This window comes from Anabrus simplex, chromosome 2, assembly GCF_040414725.1.
Source record: "Anabrus simplex isolate iqAnaSimp1 chromosome 2, ASM4041472v1, whole genome shotgun sequence".
Taxonomy (NCBI): domain Eukaryota; kingdom Metazoa; phylum Arthropoda; class Insecta; order Orthoptera; family Tettigoniidae; genus Anabrus; species Anabrus simplex.
In genome coordinates this window covers 1,222,503,584-1,222,528,638 of record NC_090266.1, presented here as the reverse complement: position 1 = coordinate 1,222,528,638, position 25,055 = coordinate 1,222,503,584, and the positions used below count along the sequence as shown (strand labels likewise).

Sequence of the window (25,055 nt, the reverse complement as noted above, 5' to 3'; positions counted from 1 at the left end):
TTACAGACGTTATGGACCAGCAAAAGACAAATTTTAAATGTAACATTAAAATGATGAGGGTATGGTGCGTATAACCATCTAAAACATATGACAGCACCTATAAAATCACTGTTAGATTATAACCAGTTGAAATGATGTGGTGTGTCTGACTGTAAAACATAACAGTTTTGAGAAGGTATCCCAGTTGTTGAGTCTTGATAAACAAGAGAATAGTCCAGCTTGAAGTGCATAAATCATAAGGCCTCATATGTTATCAGTGGGAAGAATAATCTTGTTCTCTTAAGTTGCGGTAATTAACAGGCTTAATTCAGGTGGTTTCGAAGCCAACAATGTGGTCTTGTGAAGATCATAATTTGAATTAACGTCACGATTCCCAGTTCAGTATGGAAACGTGGAGACGGGACGAAAAGATTGAAAGCCAAATTAGGCGTGATATACATGTACATAGCGAAAAGAAATATAAGGGAAAGGAGGCGAACTCACCTCGAGTAGCGTGATGGCATAGATGTTGAAAGGAGAGGAGCTGGGCTAATGAAGAGAGCAATAATGGAGGCCAAGTAGCGGAAGGGAAGGGAGAGTGAGGGGAGGGGAAGGGGGAAAAGGAGGAGCTAAAGCTGAGGAGTAGGGCTATGGTGGGGCAGAGGGATGAGGTAGTGGGGGTAAATGACGGGGGTGTGGATTGCACATGGCTTGAAAGATAGCGCTAGTGTTTGGAAATCTGATATTTTTAAACAAGTTAATTAAGAAATCGAAAAGGATTTTAGGCTTATCAGAGATTTCATTTACGTTGAAGTTAGGATTAAAGTATTGATCGAAATGGATGAAACAATTTTCGATTATGTTCATGAGAGGCCCTTTATTGGCCATTTGAAGGATCTGTAAATCGTGTTCAATGTCGGTAAATTTGTGGTTGGAGTCAGAGATGTGTTGACCTATTGCTGAAAACCTATTGTATCATATAGCGTTGACGTGCTCTGAATATCTAGTGGTCCTGCGTCCTGTTTTGCCCGACGTATGAGGAATTGCAGTCATTGCATTTGAATCTGTAGATTCTGAACTTTAAGAAAGTATTGGCCATGTTAACTGAAGGGGAATTGTGCAGAATTTCAGAGTTCCTGTTATTTGTTCTGAAGGAAATTTTTACTTTATGTTTACTGGAGAGATTGGTGATTTTGTAGACATCCTTGTAGAAAGTAAAGGTGGAAGAAGTGGCGTCCTTAGATTTTTCTTTAGTAAGAGTGGTCTTAGGTCGGTGTCTGAATTTGTTGATAATCTGTTCTATAAAGGGTTTTATGTAACAGTTAAATTTGGCGATTGCACGAATAGTATTGAGTTTGTTGTTCAAGTCTTTCTTTGACATGGGTATTGTGAAGGCACGGTGGACTAAACTATTATAGGTAGCACGTTTGTGTGCTTGGGGATGTGTGGAGTCTTGACGAATGGTAGTTGCAGTTTGTGTGGGTTTCCTGAAGATTTTGTAAGATAAAGAGGAAGGGTGTCTATGAATGGTCAAATCTAGAAAATTGATTAACCTGTTTGTTTCAGACTCCTGTGTAAATGTAATGTGGGGATTGATGCTATTAAGATCGTGGAGGGTAGAGGCCGCGTTCTTAATTTCTTCGTTCATAATTACAAATGTGTCATCCACGTATCTTGCCCATAGTAGAATGTTGGGAAAGTTGTTGTTGATTTTAGTGTTCCAGATAATCTAAATAAATCTCCGCTAAGGTACCAGAGGCAGATGAACCCATTGCTAATCCGTCTTGTTGATAAATAGTTTTGTCAAAAGTGAAAAAGTTATTATTGACGACTAATTTCAGAATGGAGATTAAGTCATATATTTCAAGTTTGCTAAGAGGAAAATGTTAAGGATTCCTTGGACAGCTCATTGCACGAACACATCAATCCTGAACCAACTTCAGATAAAAGTTCCGTCTATCGTGTAAGGTCTCTCAGCGGATTGTACGCTACTTTGGACATATAATGCGCCGAGATGGTAGTCTTCAAAAGCTGATTGTTGAGGGCAAAAGTCCAGGGAACCAGACAACGAGGACGAATACCAACATGATGGATTGACATGATGAACGGCCCCCTACAGTGTTCTCTCAGAGTAACCACATTGAAAGCTTTAGGTAGGGAAGAATGGCGGAGTATGGTTCATCGGCTAGAGGGCTGAATATTATGATAGTTACGACGCCTCAGTCATGAGGCAAAACGAAGAAGAAGAAAAAAAAAGAGGACTGTTTTTCTTTTAAGTTGCTTTCAGTGGCTGTTTGTATGCTTGGATATATGTTAACTATGTCGAAAGAATGAAGGGAGTGGTTAGGTTGCAAGTCGAAGGTCTTTAGTTTGTCAATTAGTTCAGTGGTGGTTTTAATAGCCTTATTGGCGAGAAAATGGTAGTTTTCAGCCAAGAAACTTTGGACAAATTGAGAGGCCAATAAAGGGCCTCTCATGAACATAATCAAAAATTGTTTCATCCATTTCGATCAATACTTTAATCCTAACTTCAACTTAAATGAAATCTCTGATAAGCCTAATATCCTTTTTGATTTCTTAATTAACTTGTTTAAAAATATCAGATTTCCAAACACTAGCACTATCTTTCAAGCCATGTGCAATCCACATCTCCGTCATTTACCCCCACTACCTCATCCCTCTGCCCACCATAGCCCTACTCCTCAGCTTTAGCTCCTCCTTTTCCCCCTTCCCCTCCCCTCACTCTCCCTTCCCTTCCGCTACTTGGCCTCCATTATTGCTACTCGAGGTGAGTTCGCCTCCTTTCCCTTATATTTCTTTTGGCTATGTACATTTATATCACGCCTAATTTGGCTTTCAATCTTTTCGTCAGGTCTCCATGTTTCCATACTGAACTGGGAATCGTGACGTTAATTCAAATTATAATCTTTACAAGACCACATTGTTGGCTTCGAAACCACCTGAATTAAGCCTGTTAATTACCGCTACTTAAGAGAACAAGATTATTCTTCCCACTGATAACATATGAGGCCTTATGATTTATGCACTTCAAGCTGGACTATTCTCTTGTTTATCAAGACTCAACAACTGGATACCTTCTCAAAAATGTTATGTTTTACAGTCAGACACACCACATCATTTCAACTGGTTATAATCTAACAGTGATTTTATAGGTGCTGTCATATGTTTTAGATGGTTATACGCACCATACCCTCATCATTTTAATGTTACATTTAAAATTTGTCTTAGTTGGTGCATTTAAATGTTGTATATAGATACGCCTTATGTTCTACAAACCTCAAACTGGACTACTTTCTCGTGTATCATACCCAACTATTGTTTACCTTCTCTGTTTTGATTTCACTGTTTTAACTTTTGACAATTTAGCTTTCGACATTAATCCTTGTATTTGCTGTCATGTGTTTTATATTTTAACTAGTCATAGTTTAACATTTGTCTTGTAGGTGCTATCATGTGTTATATATTGTTATTCGATAGGTTGCATTTTGCTCAATTGATTTGTTGGCTGATGATGACGCGCAATGTGCGTCGAAACTAGTACCAACCTTCTCTAGACGTTATGTGATATATATTCACATCAATAAACATTCATGGTATTGAAAAGGTGCACCTTTAACATTTTCATTTTACTGTATTCTTGGATCCATCGAGCATCCGGACTATTCTAGAAGGGCCAATGCAGATATATAAGAGAGGAACGACCTGGACCTGCCTGCAGTTAGTGAGAATTAAACTGGTTAATAAGTGAGCGAGAGCGAGATCGAGTTGGTTGGTGTGAGTTAGCGAAGAGCGCATTCAGTGAGTGGGCTGAGATGTCAGCCTGATGGAGTATCTGCCTGTTGGAGCCGAGGACTCGTTCCTGTTTCCCTGATGTGTGTGTTTCTCTCTCTCTCTCTCTCTCTCTCTCTCTCTTCTCTCTCTCTCTCTCTCTCTCTCTCTCTCTCTCTCTCTCTCTCTCTCTCTCTCTCTCTCTCTCTCTCTCTCTCTCTCTCTCTCTCTCTCTCTCTCCTCTCTCTCTCTCTCTCTCATCTCTCTCTCTCTCTCTCTCTCTCTCTCTCTCTCTCTCTCTCTCTCTCTCTCTCTCTCTCTCTCTCTCTCTCTCCTCTCTCTCTCTCTCTCTCTCTCTTCTCTCTCTCTCTCTTCTCATCTCTCTCTCTCTCTCTCTCTCTCTCTCTCTCTCTCTCTCTCTCTCTCTCTCTCTCTCTCTCTCTCTCTCTCTCTCTCTCTCTCTCTCTCTCTCTCTCTCTCTCTCTCTCTCTCTGTGTGTGTGTGCGGACTGTGAACGGGGTTCGACGGATTGAGTGAACAGCGGATACTATCCCGACCTGAGAGACTGACGTGTAGGCTGTGGACCGTGACAGCGCTAACAAGTGTGGCTGAGTGAGTGTAGTGTGAATAATCAATGACCTTGTGTGTGAGTGTAAAACTGTGTAGTGTGAGAACAAGTGAGGAAGAGGGAGAGCGCGGCGAACCGTGTGTGTAACCGTGTACATGTGTCAGTTGTAAGCTCGGCTATCGTGTGTGTGTGTGTAGTTAATAAATCTTAGAAATAGGACGCTACCAGGTTCTTGTACTCATTTATTTACTTATTTACACCGCCAACACGTTACAGTATCTATATTGAGATTGATCAGAAACAAAACCCCAGCCAGAATATTAACGAAATAACGGAGAATATCAATATGTTGTTAGAAGAGGCTACCAAATTAGACTCATCTAGAAAAGCAACAAAATGGATCCCGAAAAACATCTAACACACCTCCTCTCAATTAGCTCCACCCTACACAACATTCTCCCTACTTTTCCTCCCACTTCCTCTAGCCTATCACAACACCACTCCTCAGTTAGCTTCACCCTACACAACATTTCCCTGCTTCCTCTACTTTCCCCTACCTTTCCTGTTTCTCCTCGCCCACCGCAAGTGCCTCATACATGCACACAGAACTCCGTCAGTTGATGGAGGACGCTAAATATGACACGATCGACTATAAGGTAAACCATTCCATTATCCTTTTATCCTCACTAACATACATTCTTCGTCGCCATAAGACCTATCTGTGTCGGTGCGCCGTAAAGCCCCTAGCAAAAAAAAAAAAACAAAAAAAAAAAAACATACATTCTTACAAGGTTTTCTCCTTTAAAATATCTCCCTTTTTACTTATTTTCTTCTTGTTTGAGACTCATTTTAACAGTCTAAGTGCAACTCAACTTCAACTACAGTTATTCCTCAAGAGTTCCCCCGATAATTATACTTTAAGAAAATCTTTTATATCTCTAGGACACTGACTTGTTGGGAATTTTAACCCAACATGAATGAACATTTTACGTTATCACCATAACTATCACATGTGTTTTAATTGTCTTGCCATTTTGTCAAATCTTTTAGCTGAAAATGTTCCATAATCGGAACAAAACATGTCCTATTTAGGATACACCTAGAGATTAAGCTGGATTATATCATGTAAATATTAAAACCATTATAAGAAATTGACAAGTATTGGAAGGTGGGAATCTCCTTATACTGTAACTTAACCTTAGTTAATTAGTGAACTTATGGTTAGTATCACACATGTGCTGTCCCATGGCCGAAGATCTGTTATATTTCAGGGCATGAACAGGCTCTAAGTATCTTGTATGGAACCTCCTAGCTGTTTGACCGATATAAGGTGTCACAATTACTGCAATTGAGTCTATAAACACCTGACTTGGTGAACTTGTTGCCATGATTAATAGAAATGGTATTGTGTAAAATATCTGCGTTTCTGTTATAAGTTTTGAAGGCTATTTTGATGTCATGCTTTTAAAATATGTTTGTGATTTGGTAGACTTGTTTATTACTAAACGTGAAAGTAGATTAAAATTTTTTTTCTTTTGTTAAGGTGGCTAGTTTTTATTTGTGTATTCAATAGTACATTTTCTCGCTTAACACGTTCTCTTTCCTTGTCCCCTGCAGAAACATCTTAATACTCATTCTAAACTCAAAGAGAAGTAAATAATTTATTCTCTTGCTGAAAATGGCAAACCAATTAGAGCGTGGAGGGGAGGAGGTGCAGAGGCGTGTCTCCAAGCATGCAGTGTGCAGACTTAGCATTGGCCAGCAGGTATTCATCGCTGATTGCGCGGAATTTGAAATGTCGCAAATTTTAGGCCCCATAGTTAACGCCCTAATGAATGTTGGCACTCAAAATTGATGCCGACATCGTTTTTACGTGTACCTCAAAGTGTTTTCCAAGTTTCATCGCGATCGGCGACTTAACCGTTGCCGATGTTCCCTTGTCAGATTCAACTGTATATAGAGGAAGCTATTTTAAATGTACTGTGGAATGATATTTTATTAATTTACTTTCATTGTGTTCTGTTTAGTACTACCACAACTATTTTTGCAGCACGTTTGAAAAGATCGAGTTTAATATTCTCATGGAGACACCAAATGGAGAAAATAGAAGCAAGAATGTTGCATGATCTCCAGCCTGCCTCATTCCTTCCTTCCAGGAAATATCAAAGCAGACTACACGAGGGCTGACAGTAACATGACCACATAATATGCTTAATCGTTTGAAGCCCATTGTCGTTGATGTAGTTCAGAAAAATAAATGTACTCTTTCTGAGTCTGTACGTGTGTGGAATATTCTTCAAACAGAATTTGAAGCTACAAAGGAGTCGCACAAAAATTCAAAAACAGGCATTATTATATGACTCTAACACCAGCTCATGCTGGATCGCCAAGCAAGTAGCTGTGCTATCGGCTTGTATTCAGGAGATAGTGGGTTCGAATCCCACTATCTGCAGTCCTAAAGATGTTTTTCGTGGTTTCCCACTTTCACACCAGGCACACCTTAATTAAGGCCACGCTCGCTTCCTTGCTACTCCTAGCCCTTTCCTATCCCATTGTTGCCATAAGACTATTTATGTCCGTGCGACGTAAAGCGTATTGAAAAAAAAAAAAGAACAAACTGGATAAGAAGAAATGAATTTGGCACTGGATTTGACTGAAGAAGAAAAGAAAGCAACATTTGGATTTGCAAAGTCAATGCATTCAGCAAATTCACTTCTTCCTTTGTCAAGTTCAAGTCAAAAACCTTGCCTTTTCGAGAATTACTTTTTCAGAAACTGCGAGAGGTGGATAAGTCAAAAGAATGACTGATAAATGTAATGGCAAAATTTTTACCATTATTGAACAGTTCATTTTCAATTAAATGGTTTACTATGGTTTAAACTAAGCAACCTTGCCTTTTGTGTTTTCATATTAGTTTTCACCTCTTTTTCTGTTGCACCCTTTTCCAGTGCTGACCTGTGTCTTCACCGTAAAACTGTACTTAGATTCTTCATTTGCACACTGAGCTGTTTCTCTGCAGAGAACAACATAAAACAAAAAGCAGAAAGGAGGACTTTTTTTCACTCATTCTCAGTACATGAAGGACCACATTCCTCAAATGAGTTATTATTAAATACAATTTGAAATATTTGCTGCTTCATTTCAGAGGCTGTGAGGAGACTGAAGCAGTTAGAAGAAGAAAGACTGCAACTTGATATGGAACTAAATAATGCTCAAGAAAAGATAACTCTTTCTGAGAAGTCCAAAGAAGTTTTGGAAGCTAAACTCCGTGTAAGTATTATGCAGACCAGTGCTAGTAAACAAACTTTCAGGGAAAGTTTAAATTATTTTTATATTGCAGTTTTGTTAAACCAAAAACACACAACATAACTATAAAAACTGAGTCATTTAACAATACAGCAAGCCTACCTTGTTAATATCGTCATGTCATTTCAGAAGAAAATGATAATTTCCTATTGTACTGAATATCAGACTCTTGAATTTTTATGATAGTTTATAACACTTGCTTTTTTTAAAATCATATTAGGCCTATTTGGGAGATTTTTGTTTAACAAACAAACACCACCTGGAACACTCAGACCTTCTGCAAGGACATTATGACTAAACAAAAATCAAAAGTTACTTGTTCCAAAAGTACGATTTTTGGCGAAACGCAATAAACTAGTTTAAACTATTTCCGTACTGAAACTGTAAACAGCTATACTCTGACCTTGTGTAATTATGCTTGGAAACTTAAATTTTGTGTCCAAAAGTACAGCTTTCCATTCTGGACCAAAATGAACCGTTTCCAGGATTTCCGTGCCCTTAAGCTTCTGGGCTGATAGCGGACTTTTTTCTTGATGATGTTTGGATTTAAGTCCAGCATAGTTGCTTTTAACTCTCAGTTACCTTCCTCAGGAACACTCAGGATGATATGGGCGAAACTATCCATTCCTGATATAAACGAACTCCACTTAAATTTTATCCAGCAAAATAACAATATTTTACCAACAAAGAGAATGAACAACACCACAATTCCCAAGGTGGTGCTCATAATCTGAATATTCATAACCTCCTGTGATAGGTTGGAAGCTAGCTTTTCTCAAAGCTCACATGATCCGACTGAACTTGTTAATTTAGGCACCAACCCTTAATTTCAGACCCTGTTTCCTACAGGATGAAGTGTGTTTCGAGTCAGGTCATTGCCATACACATTTTCCATCTAACATATTGCCAGAATGGTATCTAAATTTAGGACTTGTTGAAACATAAGAAAATGATTGCTAATGGTTCTCATTGGGGAGCGAGTTCAAGAGAGCTGTTGGTCGGGAAACTGTGTGAGTCGCTACAGGTAGAGTACCGGAGGGAAGACAGGGAACAGGGAAGTGTTACAAAGGAGGAAGGTGAACAGTAGGAAAGGGGAGCAGAGTGGAAGGTAGGAAGTGGGAGGTGGAACAGGTCGGCGTCAAGGGATTAAGGCACATCTTGAGGAAAGTAGAAGAGAAAGAGGAGGGTAAGGAGAAAGTGATTTTTCCATGTTAGTACAAACAGCATACGGCAAGAAGGAATAGGTACTAACGTAGTTGGGGGGGGGGGGGGAATGGGATGTGGTTATAACAGCGCAGGTAAAGTTTAAGGGAGCGGTGATTATGAGTGAGGTACTGAGGGATACGAACAGGAACGTGATAGGTGATTTAAATGAGACTATGGAATGCATATACGGAAAATAGGGAGTGAGTGATCAATGCTCAGACAGCCTTTACTTGAACCGCAGGGGTATGCATAAATTTGGGGATTTGTTTAGAAGAGTTGTAGGGAGATACATTCAGGGAAACGGGGTGGGCTAGGGTGCGTTGGTGAGAGTATAGCGAACTGGAAGTTGAGTACGGATGACATAAAGTTATGAGAGGTAAAAGTATTGTAAGGAAAGATATGAAATTAAGTAATTTAACAGATATGACAATAAAACCTCTGTGGAAATACAGGAAAGGATAACAAGCAGTAGCTGATGCTTTTACACCTTGAAAAATATGTTTAAATCCAGGAATGTCAGCAGTAATACAAAAATTAAAATATACACAACAGTACTAAGACCTTTAGTGATGTATGGCTCGGAATGTTGGGTGATGACCACCAAAAAAAGAACAGTGGCTGTTATGGTGGGAGAGGAAGATATTGAGAAATATTTGGAGCAGTTAGAGATCAGGACGGATGGAGAATGAGGACAAATGTAGAGTTGCAAGGATTGTTTGGTCAGCCAGATATTAAGTAAAATTCTTTCAAGAATGAAATTACTGTGTCCACCTATTCAAAACAATTATATTTTGTAGTGATTAAATCCGACATGAATTATAAACACTAGTTAGGAACATGTTTCACTCTAATTGGGGCATCTTCAGCCTAATACTAATCTTAAGATCAAGTCTTAAATCTATTAATTATTGGAGAAAGTTTATGCAAATGTGTTCATATTGACTAGATCACAGCGTGAATTGGAATTTCACCAACAGTATGGATGAACATTAGGTTGAAGGTTTTACAGTTGGTCCGTACAAAGGAGGCTATGGTCACTTATGTCGTAAGTATATTCTTACCAAACTGGAACCGTGGTATGAAGCCGATCATGTTAGGTTTGAATATTCCTTTAGAAAGAAGCATGGTAATATTTTATAGGTTAAATCATGTATGTTGGAAACATATTGTTCATATCATTCATTAGTGCTCATCTGATAAAAAATTTTTATGGAATATTGTGCCATTCTTGTCGATTAACATTCCCGTTGGTGCATTGTTTAACCTCGAGAGGAATTATGAGTTGTCTGTAAATGAATAAGAGAAAAAAGAATTTAGAATGATGAATGTAGAGCCGAGTGTAATTAATGTAAAGTGAAAGTTTTACCCCATAAAAGTGGACGACTTACTTGTCCTGTCGGATGTTAGCTAGAACCAGTTGTTCCGGTTGTATCTGAACGACTAACCTTGTTACTTCTAGTGTAGTATTGATGCGGTAACGGAGGGGTGGAGTGTAGAGGGGATGGGGGAGCGAGTTTCAACTTGTGCATCTGCGTTGTTGCTAGAGAGGCGTAACTCAAAATTGATTGGGCAGGCCCACAATTAGGCGTGGCGATAGGAGCTGTGATTTAAACATACTGGGGATTTTATTCTGATTTACGGCCTGGATTAACTTCGGAGTTGCCTCATATAACGGATTTTTGTTGTCAGTGAAGTCGTTAAGGATATTATTTTTATTATAATTTTGCTCCAAATAAATGTACAAGTTTTCCGTCTCGCTTTACCTAGGCTTCTAACGATCATCAAATCTTTCTCTATTGAGGTGAATTTATGGCCTGTTTCACTCATATGCTGGCCCATGGCCAAATACTTGTTTTGCTTGGAAGCATTGTAATGTTCCAGATACCTTGTGTAAAAGCTCCTCCCTGTTTGACCAAAATACGTGAACTCACATTGTGCACATTTTAACCTATAAACACTTGAACCTGAGTAAGCATTGTTATTATTATTGACCCTATTGTGGTTGAGGAATATGACTGTCCTGAAGGCTATGCTGACGTTGTGTTTTTTAAAAACATTAGTGATCTGATGGATAGCCAGGTTATTATACGTAAATGTGGCGTAGCTGTTTTTCTTTGATTTAGCTGGGACTAGGTTGGAAGATAGCCTAATTTTGATCTTATTAATTAACCGATTGATTATATTTATTTTAGAGCCATTGAACTGAGCTAACTGTCTTATGTAATTCAGCTCTGTTTCCAAACTTTCTGGCAAAAGAGGAATTTTTAATGCCCTATATATTAGACTATGATAGGCAGCTAGTTTTTGGGTCTTAGGATGCAAGGATGAATCTTTAATAGTTATAAAGGCAGATAAAGGAGGTTCCACAGTCCTCTTAGACAAACAGTTTTACACTCAAAAAACTGAAGAATTTTTCAATGATGCAAGTTATTCAATAGTTAACAAAGACGTTATCTAGTCATTGTAAAATAAAATAATTTAGTTGCTTCCTTGTTCACAAATTCTGGCTTTTAATTAATGTAAATATTAACTTCTGTTAAAATATTTTTAGCATAAAACCATTGTATTTAGTATTAAGTTCCAATGATTAATAGATTTAAGACTTGAACTTAAGATTAGTATTAGGCTGAAGATGCCCCATTTAGGGCAAAACATGTTCCTAACTAGTGTTTATAATTCATGTAGGATTTAATCACTACAAAATATAATTGTATTGAATAGGTGGATACAGTAATTCTATTCTTGAAAGAATTTTACTTACTGTATCTTCAGTACGGAACAAAATGAGATTAGTTACTTGCAGTCAGATATTGTCGTTAAAATTAAGCAATGAAGAATTTAGGTGGGCTGCTCACGCCCAGAGAATGGAAGGAACCCGTACTGTGACAAAGGTCTTTATAGGGAAACTTGAAGGGAGGAGGAGAGGAAGCCCCAGGATGACCTTAAAAAGATGAGAGTTAAATGCTGGATTAGGAAAGGAGGCAGGTGATTAAGAGGGCCATAGACTGTAGCGCCGACCAGTAAGTAAGTAATTTTATAAATGTATACGGTACTGGTATTTACCATATATTGTAATAGGAGTTCAATCATGGCTGAAAAGTGATGTGGATGCGGAATTTTTCTCGTGGAACTGGAGTGTTTATTCTACGGACAGGATAGGAATGGTAAAAGGGGAGGTATTCATACTGGTGAGAGAAAATTTTGTAAGCTACGGAAAGTTAAGAATGAGAAACGTGAAATTCTAAGTGTAATGCTCATCTCTAAAGATTACAGGCAGCTCGATGTTTTTGGTGTGTACAGATCTGGAAAGAATGGCGCTGATGCTGATCCAGAATTATTTGATAAGGTAATCAGCTATGTGGGGAACAACAGAGGAAGGAACATTGTTGTAGTGGGTAATCTCAGTTTACTAAATGTTAACTAGGAAGATAATGCAAATGACAGAAAAATGGTGAATAAGTTATGGGAAGGACATTTGAATCAGAAAGTAATGGAACCAACTGGAGGGAAAAATATTCTTAGATGTGATGCTGATGAAACCAGATGAGCTCTATAGAGAAATTAAAGTGATAGATTATATAAGTGATCTGGAAGCTGTCTTTGTCATAGTTAAAAATAAATATGATAGAAAGGAATGTCGTAAAAGTAGGACTATTAGGCAATACCATGTTGTTAATAAGAGGCATGGAGAAGTTTAAAAGAAAAGTAATTATGATCAGTAGAAAATGGTAAATAAAAATTTAAACAGCATATGGAAGAGTTTTAAAGCAATTGCTGAGAAATAAAAAAATAGGTATCTATCTTTAATGATGTTAAGGAATGATAAAGACCCACTACATTATAACAGTGAAGAGAGATTTAGGAGGAGGTGCAGGTTAGAGAGAAAGAGAGTTTGAACTGGTTGTGAAAGTAAGAAGAGATTGCAGGAACTTACTAGAAAATTGAATTTTCAGCTTGGGATAGCATGGTGGAAGACATAATTTGGAGTCATATGAAACTTAGTGCAAAATTGAAGGATACATATAGGTGCTTTAAAGCAGAAACAGATTCCAGAAAGGACATTCCAGGGATTACTAATGAACAAGGCAAGGACATGCAGAAGACATCAGAAGCACCTGGGATTGATAAGATTACTGGGAATATACTAAAGTCAATGGCTTTGAATATAGTGCCATATCTGAAATATTTATGTAATTACTTTTTGCAGGAAGGAACTATACTGAATAAATACAGAGTTGGTATAGTTGCCCCATTGCGCAAAGGAATGGTGATAAACATAAATCAAATAATTACAGCCCTATATGTATTGCACGTAAGCTTTTGTAAAGCATTTGTTGTAATTATAAAGACGCATTTGCAAAATTGCTAGCTGGTTTGATGGAATATAGTTTGAGTTTAGGAAATTATATTCCAGTGAGGCTCAACTTATAGGATTCCAGGAAAATACAGCAGATGTTTTAGATTGAGATGATCTAATGGACTGTATTTCTGTTGACCTATCCAAGGCTTTTGAGGTGATAGATCGTGGGAGACTGCCGATGAAAATGAGTGCTGTTTGACTAGTCAAGAGTGGTTGAATAAGTGGCTAAATTTCCAGGAATTGGAACTTGGAGAGTAATTGATCCTGTAATCATTAAATGGGGAGGGGGGTGGGGTTCCTCCAAAGCAGTACTATTGCACCTTTTGTTTCCTTATGTATATAAATTATATGTGTAAAGAACTGGAATGTCATTTAAGGCTTTCTGCATAAGATGTTATACTCTATAGAGTAATAAATTAGTTACAGGGTTGTGTGCAACAGTGTTGAGATGTACAGCAAACAATGGTATGGTGGTAAATGGGATGAAATGTCAGTTATATGTTTTACAAAGAGGAAAAGTCCTATTGTCTTAATTACTGTATTGGTGGGTGAAAGTAGCCCACAGGGATCATTGCAAGTTTCTAGGAGTCAGAGCTTGGAAGTAATTAACGATTACATTCTTAGTAATTTTTACTCGTAATCATGACCTTTTAAATGCAATTTTTACTTCTTGAAATAGAATTGTAATCATTACATTCTAGTAATTGATATACATCACACGGAACCAAAAATGGCAAAAATATAAATGATATGAAGATAACTATTTCAGACCTGTTACAACAGAACCATTTACTTTACCATTTCTGGATGAGATACTTCCATACCTCTCCAGTACGGTACTTCCAAAGATGACATACCAATGAAGTTCTTAATATTAAACGCAGTTATTCCTTGATGTGCTCCTGTGGGCGTCTTTTCAGTAAATGTCAAGAAGTAATTTCCCCCATAGACATCTAGGCGTATGGGTGAGAATGTTCAGACCCTATTCATTTATTTACAAACTAAATGGCAAATTATTTGAAACGCTAAAAGCCAATAACTAAAATAATTATGGGAAAAGATAATTTCAAATGTACCAAGATATCATGTTTAGTCTTGCCTAGTGATGATAGCCATTTAAGGACTGCAAAACTACACATATTTTTTCCTTAAGACTAGCGTTCTGTAAATTAATTGTAATTTTGCTGATTCTTGTTGAAAAAGTAATTTGTAATTGTAATTTCTCAGGTAACTGTAATTCAGCCCAATTACTTTTTTTCTTGTACGCTTCCCACCACTGCTAGGAGTTAACACTGTATAAGGAGAGATCTTCTTCGTGCTAAAGGTTACAGATCTCCTCATATGGTTATTTTACATTTTATGGCCTACATTGGACCACTCTAGTCAATTACACAAAGGATTTCTTGATTTCCTATCAGCCCAATATCTTTTCATTCTGAGAGATGCTGTCTTATTTTGTTCTGTTGAAAATACCCTCCCATTGGACCTTTTATGTGTCAGGTGAGGTACATCTCCTGCTACCGTCTGCGACAGTAGACGGCACTACCTGCGACTGTCTGGCCGAGGGTTGGGCGGCTGTTACAAAACCTGACCAACTCAGGGAGAACCAATGGCTATGGGCAGAGGAGTTCACTCTTAGGGGGCTTGTTGAAGCTATTGTGTAGGAAATGACACATAAATTCAACTGGAACCTGCTGCCTTGCAGATGTGGCAGGGGACTGCTAAAGGCTAAGGAAGATAACCCTGACAGAAAATCTTCTCTAACGTTAGGCCTAGCAAGTCGGTTGGAGAGTAACTGCAATCGCTTTCAACACTTACATGAGCCTCGGATGCAAACAAAGAACTCGGAGTAGACATTAGCACCGCAGACCCACGCCAGGTATGATGGCTTTCAGTCTGATAATAGGCCAAGCCTTACGATTGTACAACAACCCCGGAGAAGACAACACACTCAAATAGGAACAATCAGTGTACTGAGTTTGACTGGGAAATGTGAAGAGTTATTGGATATCATGGAGAGAAGGAAAATATCAATCCTAGGACTGAGCAAAACTAAATGGAAAGGTAAAGGGAAGAAAGAGTTGAGGAAAAACTATACCCTCTACTGGAATGGTAACAACAGAGAGATGAGAAATGTAGTAGGATTGATATTGTCTAAAGAGTTAGATGGTATTACAGAGATCCAGTACATCAGTGAGAGGATAAAGGATAATAAAGTTCACCTTGGGAAGGAGAAGCTGACACTGGTGCAAGTGTATGCCCCTCAGACGGGCTACAATCAAGATGAAAAGAACAAGTTTCTCGAAGACCTAGAAGAGATCATCAGTGACGGGAGGACAATCATCATCGGGGACCTCAACGCACAGCTCGGGACAGACAGGAATGGCTATGAGAATGTGATAGGACCACATGGCTATGGGAGAAGGAATTCAGAAGGCGAACATCTAGACTTCTGCATAAGAAACTGTTTGGTAGTAAAAAAAGAAAAAAGAAAAGCGTCCAACAAAAGTGTCGGTCACAAGATTACCCATTACAGCTGGGATGGAAAGAGCAAGGCGGTCATTGACTATGTCATTACAGAGAAAGAAAGAAAGAAGTAGACTTGTGACTGATGTCAAGGCGATTCCAACTGAGAACCTCAATAGCGACCACCAGTTATTAGTAGTAGATCTGAAAGACATTAATGTACCAAAGATAACAACCAGGAAATTACCTAAGATTAAGGTGTGGGAACTACAACAAATTGGAAAAAGGACCAACTATCAGGACCGTATATGAGGACAAGAGTTAGATCCTCAATAAAGGAAAGGAACACGGCACAAAAAGAACGAGATAGAGAGATATCCAAGCCTGAAAGGGTAAGAGACGAAGGGAAGATCAGAGACCTGGAGCAAGTTTACCGGGACAAGAAATTGAAAGTTAAGAAGAGTAGAAGGGGAGAGGATAAATTACTGGGAGAAATTGATTCAAAAACTGAAGGAAGACAGCAGAGGCAATATGAAAGTATTGTTCAGTGTGATCAAAAACAAAAGGAATTCAATTGAAACCATCAAAGCAATTGAGGATCCCAATGGAAACCTGGCCAGGAATGAAGAGGACATCAGGGAGGTTCAGAGGAACCATTTTGATCACCTATTGAACAGGACAGAAGCAGATCAGAGAACAAAAGAACCAGCTGTTGAAAAAACCTGCACGGAGGAACCTCCCATTACATGGGCAGAAACAGAAGCAGCCCTTAAGAAGATGCCGCAGGGAATCCCAAGAATCGGTGAAGTCAGCACGGACATGATTAAAGCAGCAGGAGTCCAGGGTTTACAGTGGCTACACAGAGTGCTCAATGCAGTTTGGAAAGATGGCAAGATACCTACTGATTGGAGCAAGGATGTCATTATCCCCCTGTTTAAGAAAGGAAATCACCGAAAATGCTCCAACTACCGGGGAATAACACTCCTTTCTCATGGCCTTAAGTTTCTTAAGAAAATCTTAGAGAACAGATTGCGAGTTATCTTCAAGCCACAGTTTGAAGAGGAACAGTATGGCTTCAGGCCTAACAGGTCCACAACAGATCTAATCTTCAGAGTCCATATGTTAATGGAAAAATATTGGGAAAAAGGCAAAGACCTGTTTATGGTTTTCCTTGACATTGAGAAGGCATATGACAGCGTTGCAAGAGAGAAGATAGGGGAATGTCTGAGAAAAAGGAATGTGCCAGAGGGACTGGTGAGGAAAGTTCAGATGCTGTATGAGAACTGTTCCAGCTGTGTGCGATTGGGTGACACGGACATTCATCCTGGTTCAAGACCAAAAGTGGAGTCCAGCAAGGCAGTGCACTATCCCCATTATTGTTTATCACCATCATGGATGACATAATGAAGAACATCAAGAAAACCTCTGGTGAACTAAATGCAGTGGCCTTTGCTGATGATGTTATGATCTGGGGAGAAACTGAGGAACAAGTACAGTTGAGACTCAATGAATGGAAGGTTAAGTTCCAGAAGTTCAATCGCAAGATAAGCTAACTCGAAACAGTAGTGATGGCAATAAACAGGGAGGGACGGCCAGCAAACATCATGCTAGGAAGCCTTCCACTAGAAAGTGTGGAAAGCTTTACATACCTCAGCAGTGTAATATCTCGAGATACACTAGCCACGAAGGAGGTGGCAAATAGGGTGCAGAAGAGTTCTCACTTTTACCAGCAAGTACGAACACTCCTCTGGGATCCCAAAGTACCAACAAAATAAAAGCTGGTGATGTTCAATCAGTACTTCATACCAATCTTAACCTACGGTATTGAAACCTGCACCCTCACTAAGAAAGACTCATCAAGGTTGCAGGCATCCGATATGAAGTTCCTTAGGTCCACAATTCAAAAAACCAAACTGGACGGGTTGAGGAATGATGTGTTTAGGAAGGAAGCTGGGATTGTTACATCATTGTTAGATCGGATCAGCATGTCCAGACTGAGGTGGTTTGGGCATGTAATGAGGATGGAGCCAACAAAGACAGCATATGTTAACTTGGAGTGACATGTGGCAGGAAAACGGATGGTGGGAAGACTAAGAACCCACTGGATGGACATTGCAGATTGGGGAAGGACACTGGAGGACGTCATTAAACACAGAACCTATCTCAATAAGACAGAATGGAAGAGGCTCGCCAGCAGAACCTGGGAAACTTGAACTGGAAAATGATGATGATGATGATGATGATGATGATGATGATGATGATGATGATTGATCTTAGTCTGTAGCCTGATGTGTGTGTCTTGAAGTATCTTAATTTTTCCTGTTTTGTTTTTGAGATCTCGTCTATTGTTATTTGTAGTTCTTTAATATCCTCCTTAATTTCCATGATCCATTTAATCTTGGTCTTGCTATTCCATAATTTTTCAATTATTCTTCTGCTAATGCTGGTGTCAGGTGTTCTGATAATATGTCCAAAGAATACTATATCTTTTTTTCCTAATAATGCTCAATACTGGTTCATTTTCCTTATAAATTGTTTTATTTGATGCTATTCTCTATTGTCCATGTTCTAATTATTATTCTTTCTGTCTTAAGTATTTTGTCTGTTTCAGCTGTATTAGTAGTTTTAAAAATGGTTTCACTAGCAAAAGTTATTTCTGGCTATGTGACTGTTTTATAATGTCTTAATTTTGCTGCTATCGATAAGTTTTTTTATTGTATGTAGTCTTGGTGATATAATTTGCTATGTTTAATTTATTTATGCCAGGCTGGCTTCTCATTTAACATTATAGGTTATGATTTCTCCTAAATACTTAAATTTATCAACAATTTTTATTTCTTGCCCATCAATTGTTATTTTATTTACCAGTGGGGGATGTGTAAACATGATCTCAGTTTTTTCAAAGGATATTGTAAGACCAATTTTTGTGCTATTTCCTGTAGAGATTTAATTTGGTGTCGTGTTTATTGGACAATGGAGCACGGTCATCAGCTAATCCTAAACAGTTTAAACTTAAATTTTGTTTGGAACTTCCAACTTTTATGCTTTTTGGGTTGACATTGTACCATTCCCTTATTATAAATTCTAATGCACAATTAAATAGTAATGGTGATGAACCTGTTGTAATGAAAAATTGTTCAGAAACCTCTCCTTGAAACTTTACTTTTGATATGGTATCAGTTTAATTAATTTAGCATGGAGTCAAAAATTCCATAAAATTTTTAACATTGAAGGTCTATGTATACAATCATATGCCTTGTTAAAGTCAACAAATATTATTACTATAGGTTCATTCTGTTTTCTCTAGTATGCCATTATTAATTTTAGATTGATGATCTGTCCAGTGTTTAAAGCCTTCTTGGTATTCTCCTAACTCTTTTTCTAGTTGATCTTTAACCCTTCCATATGAGATCTTGGAAAAAAATCTTGTATGTGCAGTCCAAGATAGACAAACCTCTATAATTACCTGGATTACTATTATCTCCTTTTTTATGAAGAGGGTGTATTAAGGCTGTTGTCCAATGTTCTGGAAATTGTTCAGTGATCCAGATTTTTGTTAAAGCCACGTGTAAGGAAATCCGAACCGTATTACTTGAATATTTCCACATCTCTACAAAAACCTGGTCTTCTCCACATGCCTTATAATTTTTAATTTCTTTTTGCGCTTTTTCTAATTCTTGAAATCTTGGAGGGTCTGTGTTATTAAATTCGGTTTTTATTGGAGTATTTGTATTAATTTGTAATAGTTCCTTGGGTTCTTCACAGTTCAAAAGTTTACTGAATACTTTTGCCATTATCTCAGCATTTTCACTACTGCTATGTGCCATTGTTCCATTTTCATCTTTCAGCTTTAATGTAGGAGGAGCATATTTCTGTAGTTGTCTTCCAAAAATTTTATACTAGCCTCTAGAATTGGTGTTATGATAATTAACTTCCCCCCTAACCCCATGGCACTACAGCCTTGAAGGACCTTGGCCTACCAAGCGACCGCTGCTCAGCCCGAAGGCCTGCAGATTACGAGATGTCATGTTGTCAGCACGACAAATCCTCTTGGCCATTATTCTTGGTTTCCTAGACTGGGGCCGCTGTCTCACCGTCAGGTAGCTCCTCAAATCAAATCACATAGGCTGTGTGGACCTAGAACCAGCCCTCAGATCCAGGAAAAATATCCCTGACCTGGCCATGATAATTAATTTCAATGGAGTTTATTATTTGCTTATGAAATTCTCTCTTAATTTTTCTAATATTTTGCGAGAATTTCTTCCTGATATTTTTTAGGTTGATAGTATTTTTTCCTTTAATAACCATGCCTGATGTCTCTCTTTATGAATTAATGAAGGTTCGAAGGAGCTAAATTTTCAGCTTGTTTTTTGAGAACTGGGATCAATTCTTCAAGGTCATCTGTCAAATTTGTTTGCATGACTTCTTATATTTGTCATTGTCACTTTTTATTAACTGGTGTGGGTCATAATTCCTCTTTATTAGTTTTGATATTCTTCTTCTTTAAAGGTGTGAATTTAAGTTTAATTTTGGCAATGCGGTGACCAGAACCAGTACCTATTCCTCTCAATACTTTTACATTATAAATTTCCTTATGGAAAAATGTGTCTACACAAACATGGTCTAGCTGCCATTCCCCTTTCCTGCAGTTAAGATGCTTCCAAGTTTTAAGCTTGTTTGGTTTCCTTTTGAACTACTGTATGTTCATTTAGATGTACAGTTATGCTCTCTACAAAGTTCAACATGTCGTTACCGGGCAAGTTGGCCGTAAGGTTAGGAGCGTGCAGCTGTGAGCTCACATCCGAGAGATAGTGGGTTCGAACCCCACTGTTGGCAGCCCTGAAAATGGTTTTCCGTGGTTTCCCATTTTTACACCAGGCAAATGCTGGGACTGTACATTAAGGCCACAGCCTATTCCTTCCCATTCCTAGGCGTTTCCTGTCCCATCGTCGCCATACGACCTATCTGTGTTGGTGCAATGTAAAGCAACTAGCAAAAAAAGTAGCAACATGTCGTTGGCCATTCTTATTTGTAATTTTATGTGGAGCCCATTTTCCAGTTATATGTCCAAAAAAATTTTCTCCTTCCCAATTGGGTATTAAAGTCCCATAAACAAGTTTAACATTACTTTCATTTACTTTGTTTATTATGCGTTGAAGGAAATCCCAAAATTTATCTACTTCTTTCTTTGTGTTAGAAATTTTTTTTTTTCACTAGTAGCGGCATGGGTATTTATTATTGTATTATTTTTTTTGTTGTTGTTTTAAAGGTGAGAGTTGATATTCTTCGTGATTTTGCTTGAAAATCAGTTATTGAATCTATTATTTTTAAATTCACTATAAATCCTGTTCCAAATTGGGGACATTGATATGTAACTCCTCTATAAATTCTATAACCTTGTGATTCAAAAGGTTCTTGCATTGTGTTTCTCTTTTCTTGAAGACCCACTATTAAAAATTTTTTGTTTATCTACTTCATCCAATTTTACAGAGAGAATTAATATTGTGTGTTGCAATGTAGTTAATTTGTTGATATTTAATCCTCTTAAGTTTAGTTGGTTGCAAATGCTGCAACTCATTGCTGTCTCTCAGTTGGCTACCCACCGAATCCGAAGTAGCCTTCTCCTGAAACCTGATTGGACAGGACGGTGGCATTATTTTCCTAAAAGACCTTGGCATATTGACTATCGAAGTTAAAGAACATTAAATGGAACAGGTCCCGATTTACAACTATGGTTGTTAACCACAGAGATTGTTGTGTGTTTGGTCCGCGAGAGCTATTTTATTTTGCTCAAGTCTACCAGCAAGGCGGTGAGGATGCCCCTATCCGCCACCTGGGACGCGCCACATCGAAGTATCACCTCTCCGCCTGTTGCGACACCGTAGCAGGTTTGTGTCCTGTTAGCATTATTAGGCGTCGATAAAGAGACTTATTTAAGGAAAAAGAAACTCTCCTTCTTTACAGACGGAACACTTCTCATCTTCCCCCTTGTATTCGCTCTATTTCCCCTCATCCGCCTGCTGCACAAACAGTCCCGCGGCCATGCACAGATACAACACCAGACACAAAACTCACAGTACAGCAGGTAGCAGTAAGTGAGTCAGCTGTGAGATGGAAGCAGGAGGTGAGTGCACTTAAGAACCAACCACACTCGACAGTTTGACCAATTCTGCATTTTACGTATTTGCACATGTTCTCTTCTTCCAGATTTCGGACATTACAATAGTGCACAGAATTTTTTCACCTCCTAATAATATATGGTCCATATTGTATAACAACAGTGTAAGAAATCCCCTTTCCTTTACAGCAAGTAGACCGTTGATATATTCGATAGCTGCAGTCGCTTAAGTGCGGCCAGTATCCAGTATTCAGAAGATAGTGGGCAACCCTGAAAGATGGTTTTCCGTGTTTTCCCATTTTAACACCAGGCAAATGCTGGAGCTGTACCTTAATTAAGGCCATAGCCGCTTCCTTCCCACTTCTAGCCCTTTCCTGTTCCGTCGTCGCCATAAGACGTATCTGTGTCATTGCGATGTAAAGAAACTTGATGTAGATGTTGATTCCCATAGAGAACCTGAAATATTTGTCCTGAATGAGTAAATTTATAATACCAGTGTAGTTGGTCCGTTATTGAACATTAGAAATTTTCCAGCTAACTCATTCCTGGTGTGATGAGCCAGACAGCCATCAATTTTTGAAAATGAGACAAAGTCTCTCTTAGTGCATTGGCACTGCTGGTGGCTCCAAGTAGCCTACACATTGGCCTCCACAGTATGCACTAGCCATGGATCTTGGTAGGTGTGCTATTTATCAAATGATGGGCCCAGCTTGGCACACTGGGCAAAATGCTGGCAACCAGGAATGAGTTAGCTGGAAAACTTATAATGTCCAATAACGGACCAACTATAGGGTGAACAAAAAATGCCGCACTTGGAGGTCGGCATGCGATTCTTCATCCCACTGCAGGACAAAAGTTTCTATAGCCAAATCGGATCTGGTGCTGTTGGTAAACAAGTCGAAAACGAGAAGCTGGCAACACTGTCACATCCTGCAGCACATAATGTAATAGAGAAATGTGCATCATCCCCCTCTACCGTACCTGCCGTCGCAGCTCGCTGAATAGACGGCTGGGTTATCAAACCCAAATGCACCATGGAGCTACGGCTCGAATCTGCGTAGGTTCTTTTTCCTTTTATGTGTGTGACGTCAGGTCCCTAGTTCCCGTCGTGTGACTGCATTTGTAAGCATGACAATAGTCGAACACGTGACAGTGTGATCCATTCAACTGAATGCATGAGTCGACTAACCACGCAGTGCACAACCATAACTGGTCCTGTCAAGTGCATGTAGGGCAGCTTCCTGATGGAGTACACAAACGGCGAATACGTCGATATGCTTTTAGTGTTGGGTGCATCCGATAACCAAGCTTCTGCTGCTGCTTGTGAGTATGCAGCACGGTACCCTCAAAGGCGCCATCCCGATAAGAATGATTTTTGTAATCTATCGTCGTGTGACATTCTTTCTTAGATCAAGTGTTGTTTTATGATTGCATAATATGTTATATGAGATTGTGTGACCAGCTGAAGATGACCTAGAAAGGTCGAAACTGGTCCTGCAGTATTAATTGTTAATTTAATAAACAAGTATTGATTAGGTGGAAGCCGCCTTTTCATTGTATTTAAGAATGTTTTCGTCGTCTTGGGCAACGCCTACGAGAAACCGGTAATCTTCGTCCAAGGACTAGACATACTCCACAAAAAGAGGACAACATTCTTGAAGCCGTTCACCAATCACCTCGGCGAAGTACCAGTGATATTGCAAGACAGTTCCAGGTATCTGAAACACTGGTTGTTGACGTGTTGCACGACGTGAAAACTGCATCCTTATCTACATGTTAACTCAACACCAGCAGCCAAAAGACCGCATTCAACGAGTACAGTTCTGTGAATGGCTTTTGCAACAAGTTGAACATAACGAACATTTTATGAAGAATGTGATATGGAGTGACTAATGTAGCTTCACTCGGGAAGGTATTTTCATGTATATACTTCATATATATATACTTAGATAATCTATTAGAGTTGGTACCTAAATTTCTCAAATCTTTACAAAGAAAAAGTCATCCCTATTCAAAATCTAATGCCACTCAAAAGAAAGTAAACAACATATGGTTGAAAAATGAAATTAAACTATTATACAAGAAGAAATCTTTACTAAATTTACAATTATATAGGACTCATTTGACCATCTCTCAGAAATTACTCCCACTTGAATGGAGCTCATTTTTAAGGTACACTGACCTCAAACTATCTTACGTATTAGACAAGAAACAGAAAACCCTAAACCATAAATTACTTTGTCTTCAAGAAAACAAATGTAAAACTCCTGACCAAAATACAAACAACAAAGTGTCCCCTTCCCATTTGACTAACATTCCCACTACAATCAACCTATCTAATGCAACCTTCTCTAACCAAGAATTAAATCTATTAGATAAAGGCATCAAACATAATTGGCCTAATCACAAAAAGGCAGAAGACATCATCACTACCATCGCTGAAACCGAAACTAATATCGATAAACAAATCCCAATTGATAAACAGAATGACGTACGATATGAAGTAAAAAAGAAACTCCCAACTTTGATTAATGAGATAACATCTAATTATAACTACAATGTCTCGAAACAAATTCTAAACCTAAAATCCAAAATCCATAACAACAACGTAGTAATTACAAAAGCAGATAAGGGCAACACCATAGTAATAATGAACAAACAAGATTACATCAATAAAACTGAAACCTTTTTTTCAGACAATACCTATACCTTAATTAACAAAGATCCAACAAACAAAATACAGCGTAACTTAAAGAACCTTCTTAAAAATTCTAACTTCATTTTAAATGATCAAGATTATCAGAAATTAACTGTAATGAACCCAAAATTACCTACAGTGAGATCACTGCCCAAAATTCATAAAAATGATGTCCCCATTCGGCCTATAATTAATAGTATCAATAGTCCTACCTATAAAACCTCTCAATTCCTACACAAATTCCTAAAAAAACACTTCAAATTTCACAACTCCAACCCCAAAAAGAACTCGATCGAACTTTGTAATTCCCTAAATAAGTTCAGTCTACAACCAAACCACGTTTTATGTTCCTTTGACATCACCAACATGTATACTAATATCCCTATCAACAGTACTATTAACATCATAAAAAACAATCTGTTGAAACATAGCACATTGAGTAAAATCGAAATTGATGAATGGTTAAAATTACTTAATTTCGTTTTAGACAACAACTATTTTACCTTCAATAAGATAATTTACAAACAAGAAGGTCTAGCGATGGGAGACCCGTTATCTGGAATAC

At 38.3% G+C, this 25,055-nt stretch overlaps 1 protein-coding gene across 5 annotated transcripts in view; it reads left to right on the top strand.

Moving 5' to 3' along the window:
• The window catches only part of LOC136864817 (differentially expressed in FDCP 6 homolog), a 452,756-nt gene that overhangs the window by 340,565 nt on the left and 87,136 nt on the right, over positions 1-25,055 (top strand). For all 5 annotated transcript variants that reach the window (XM_067142253.2, XM_067142254.2, XM_067142255.2 and 2 more), the window contains one exon: positions 7,482-7,606. In XM_067142253.2, the coding sequence (XP_066998354.1) occupies positions 7,482-7,606 (125 nt within the window). The remainder of the gene's footprint in view (positions 1-7,481; positions 7,607-25,055) is intronic.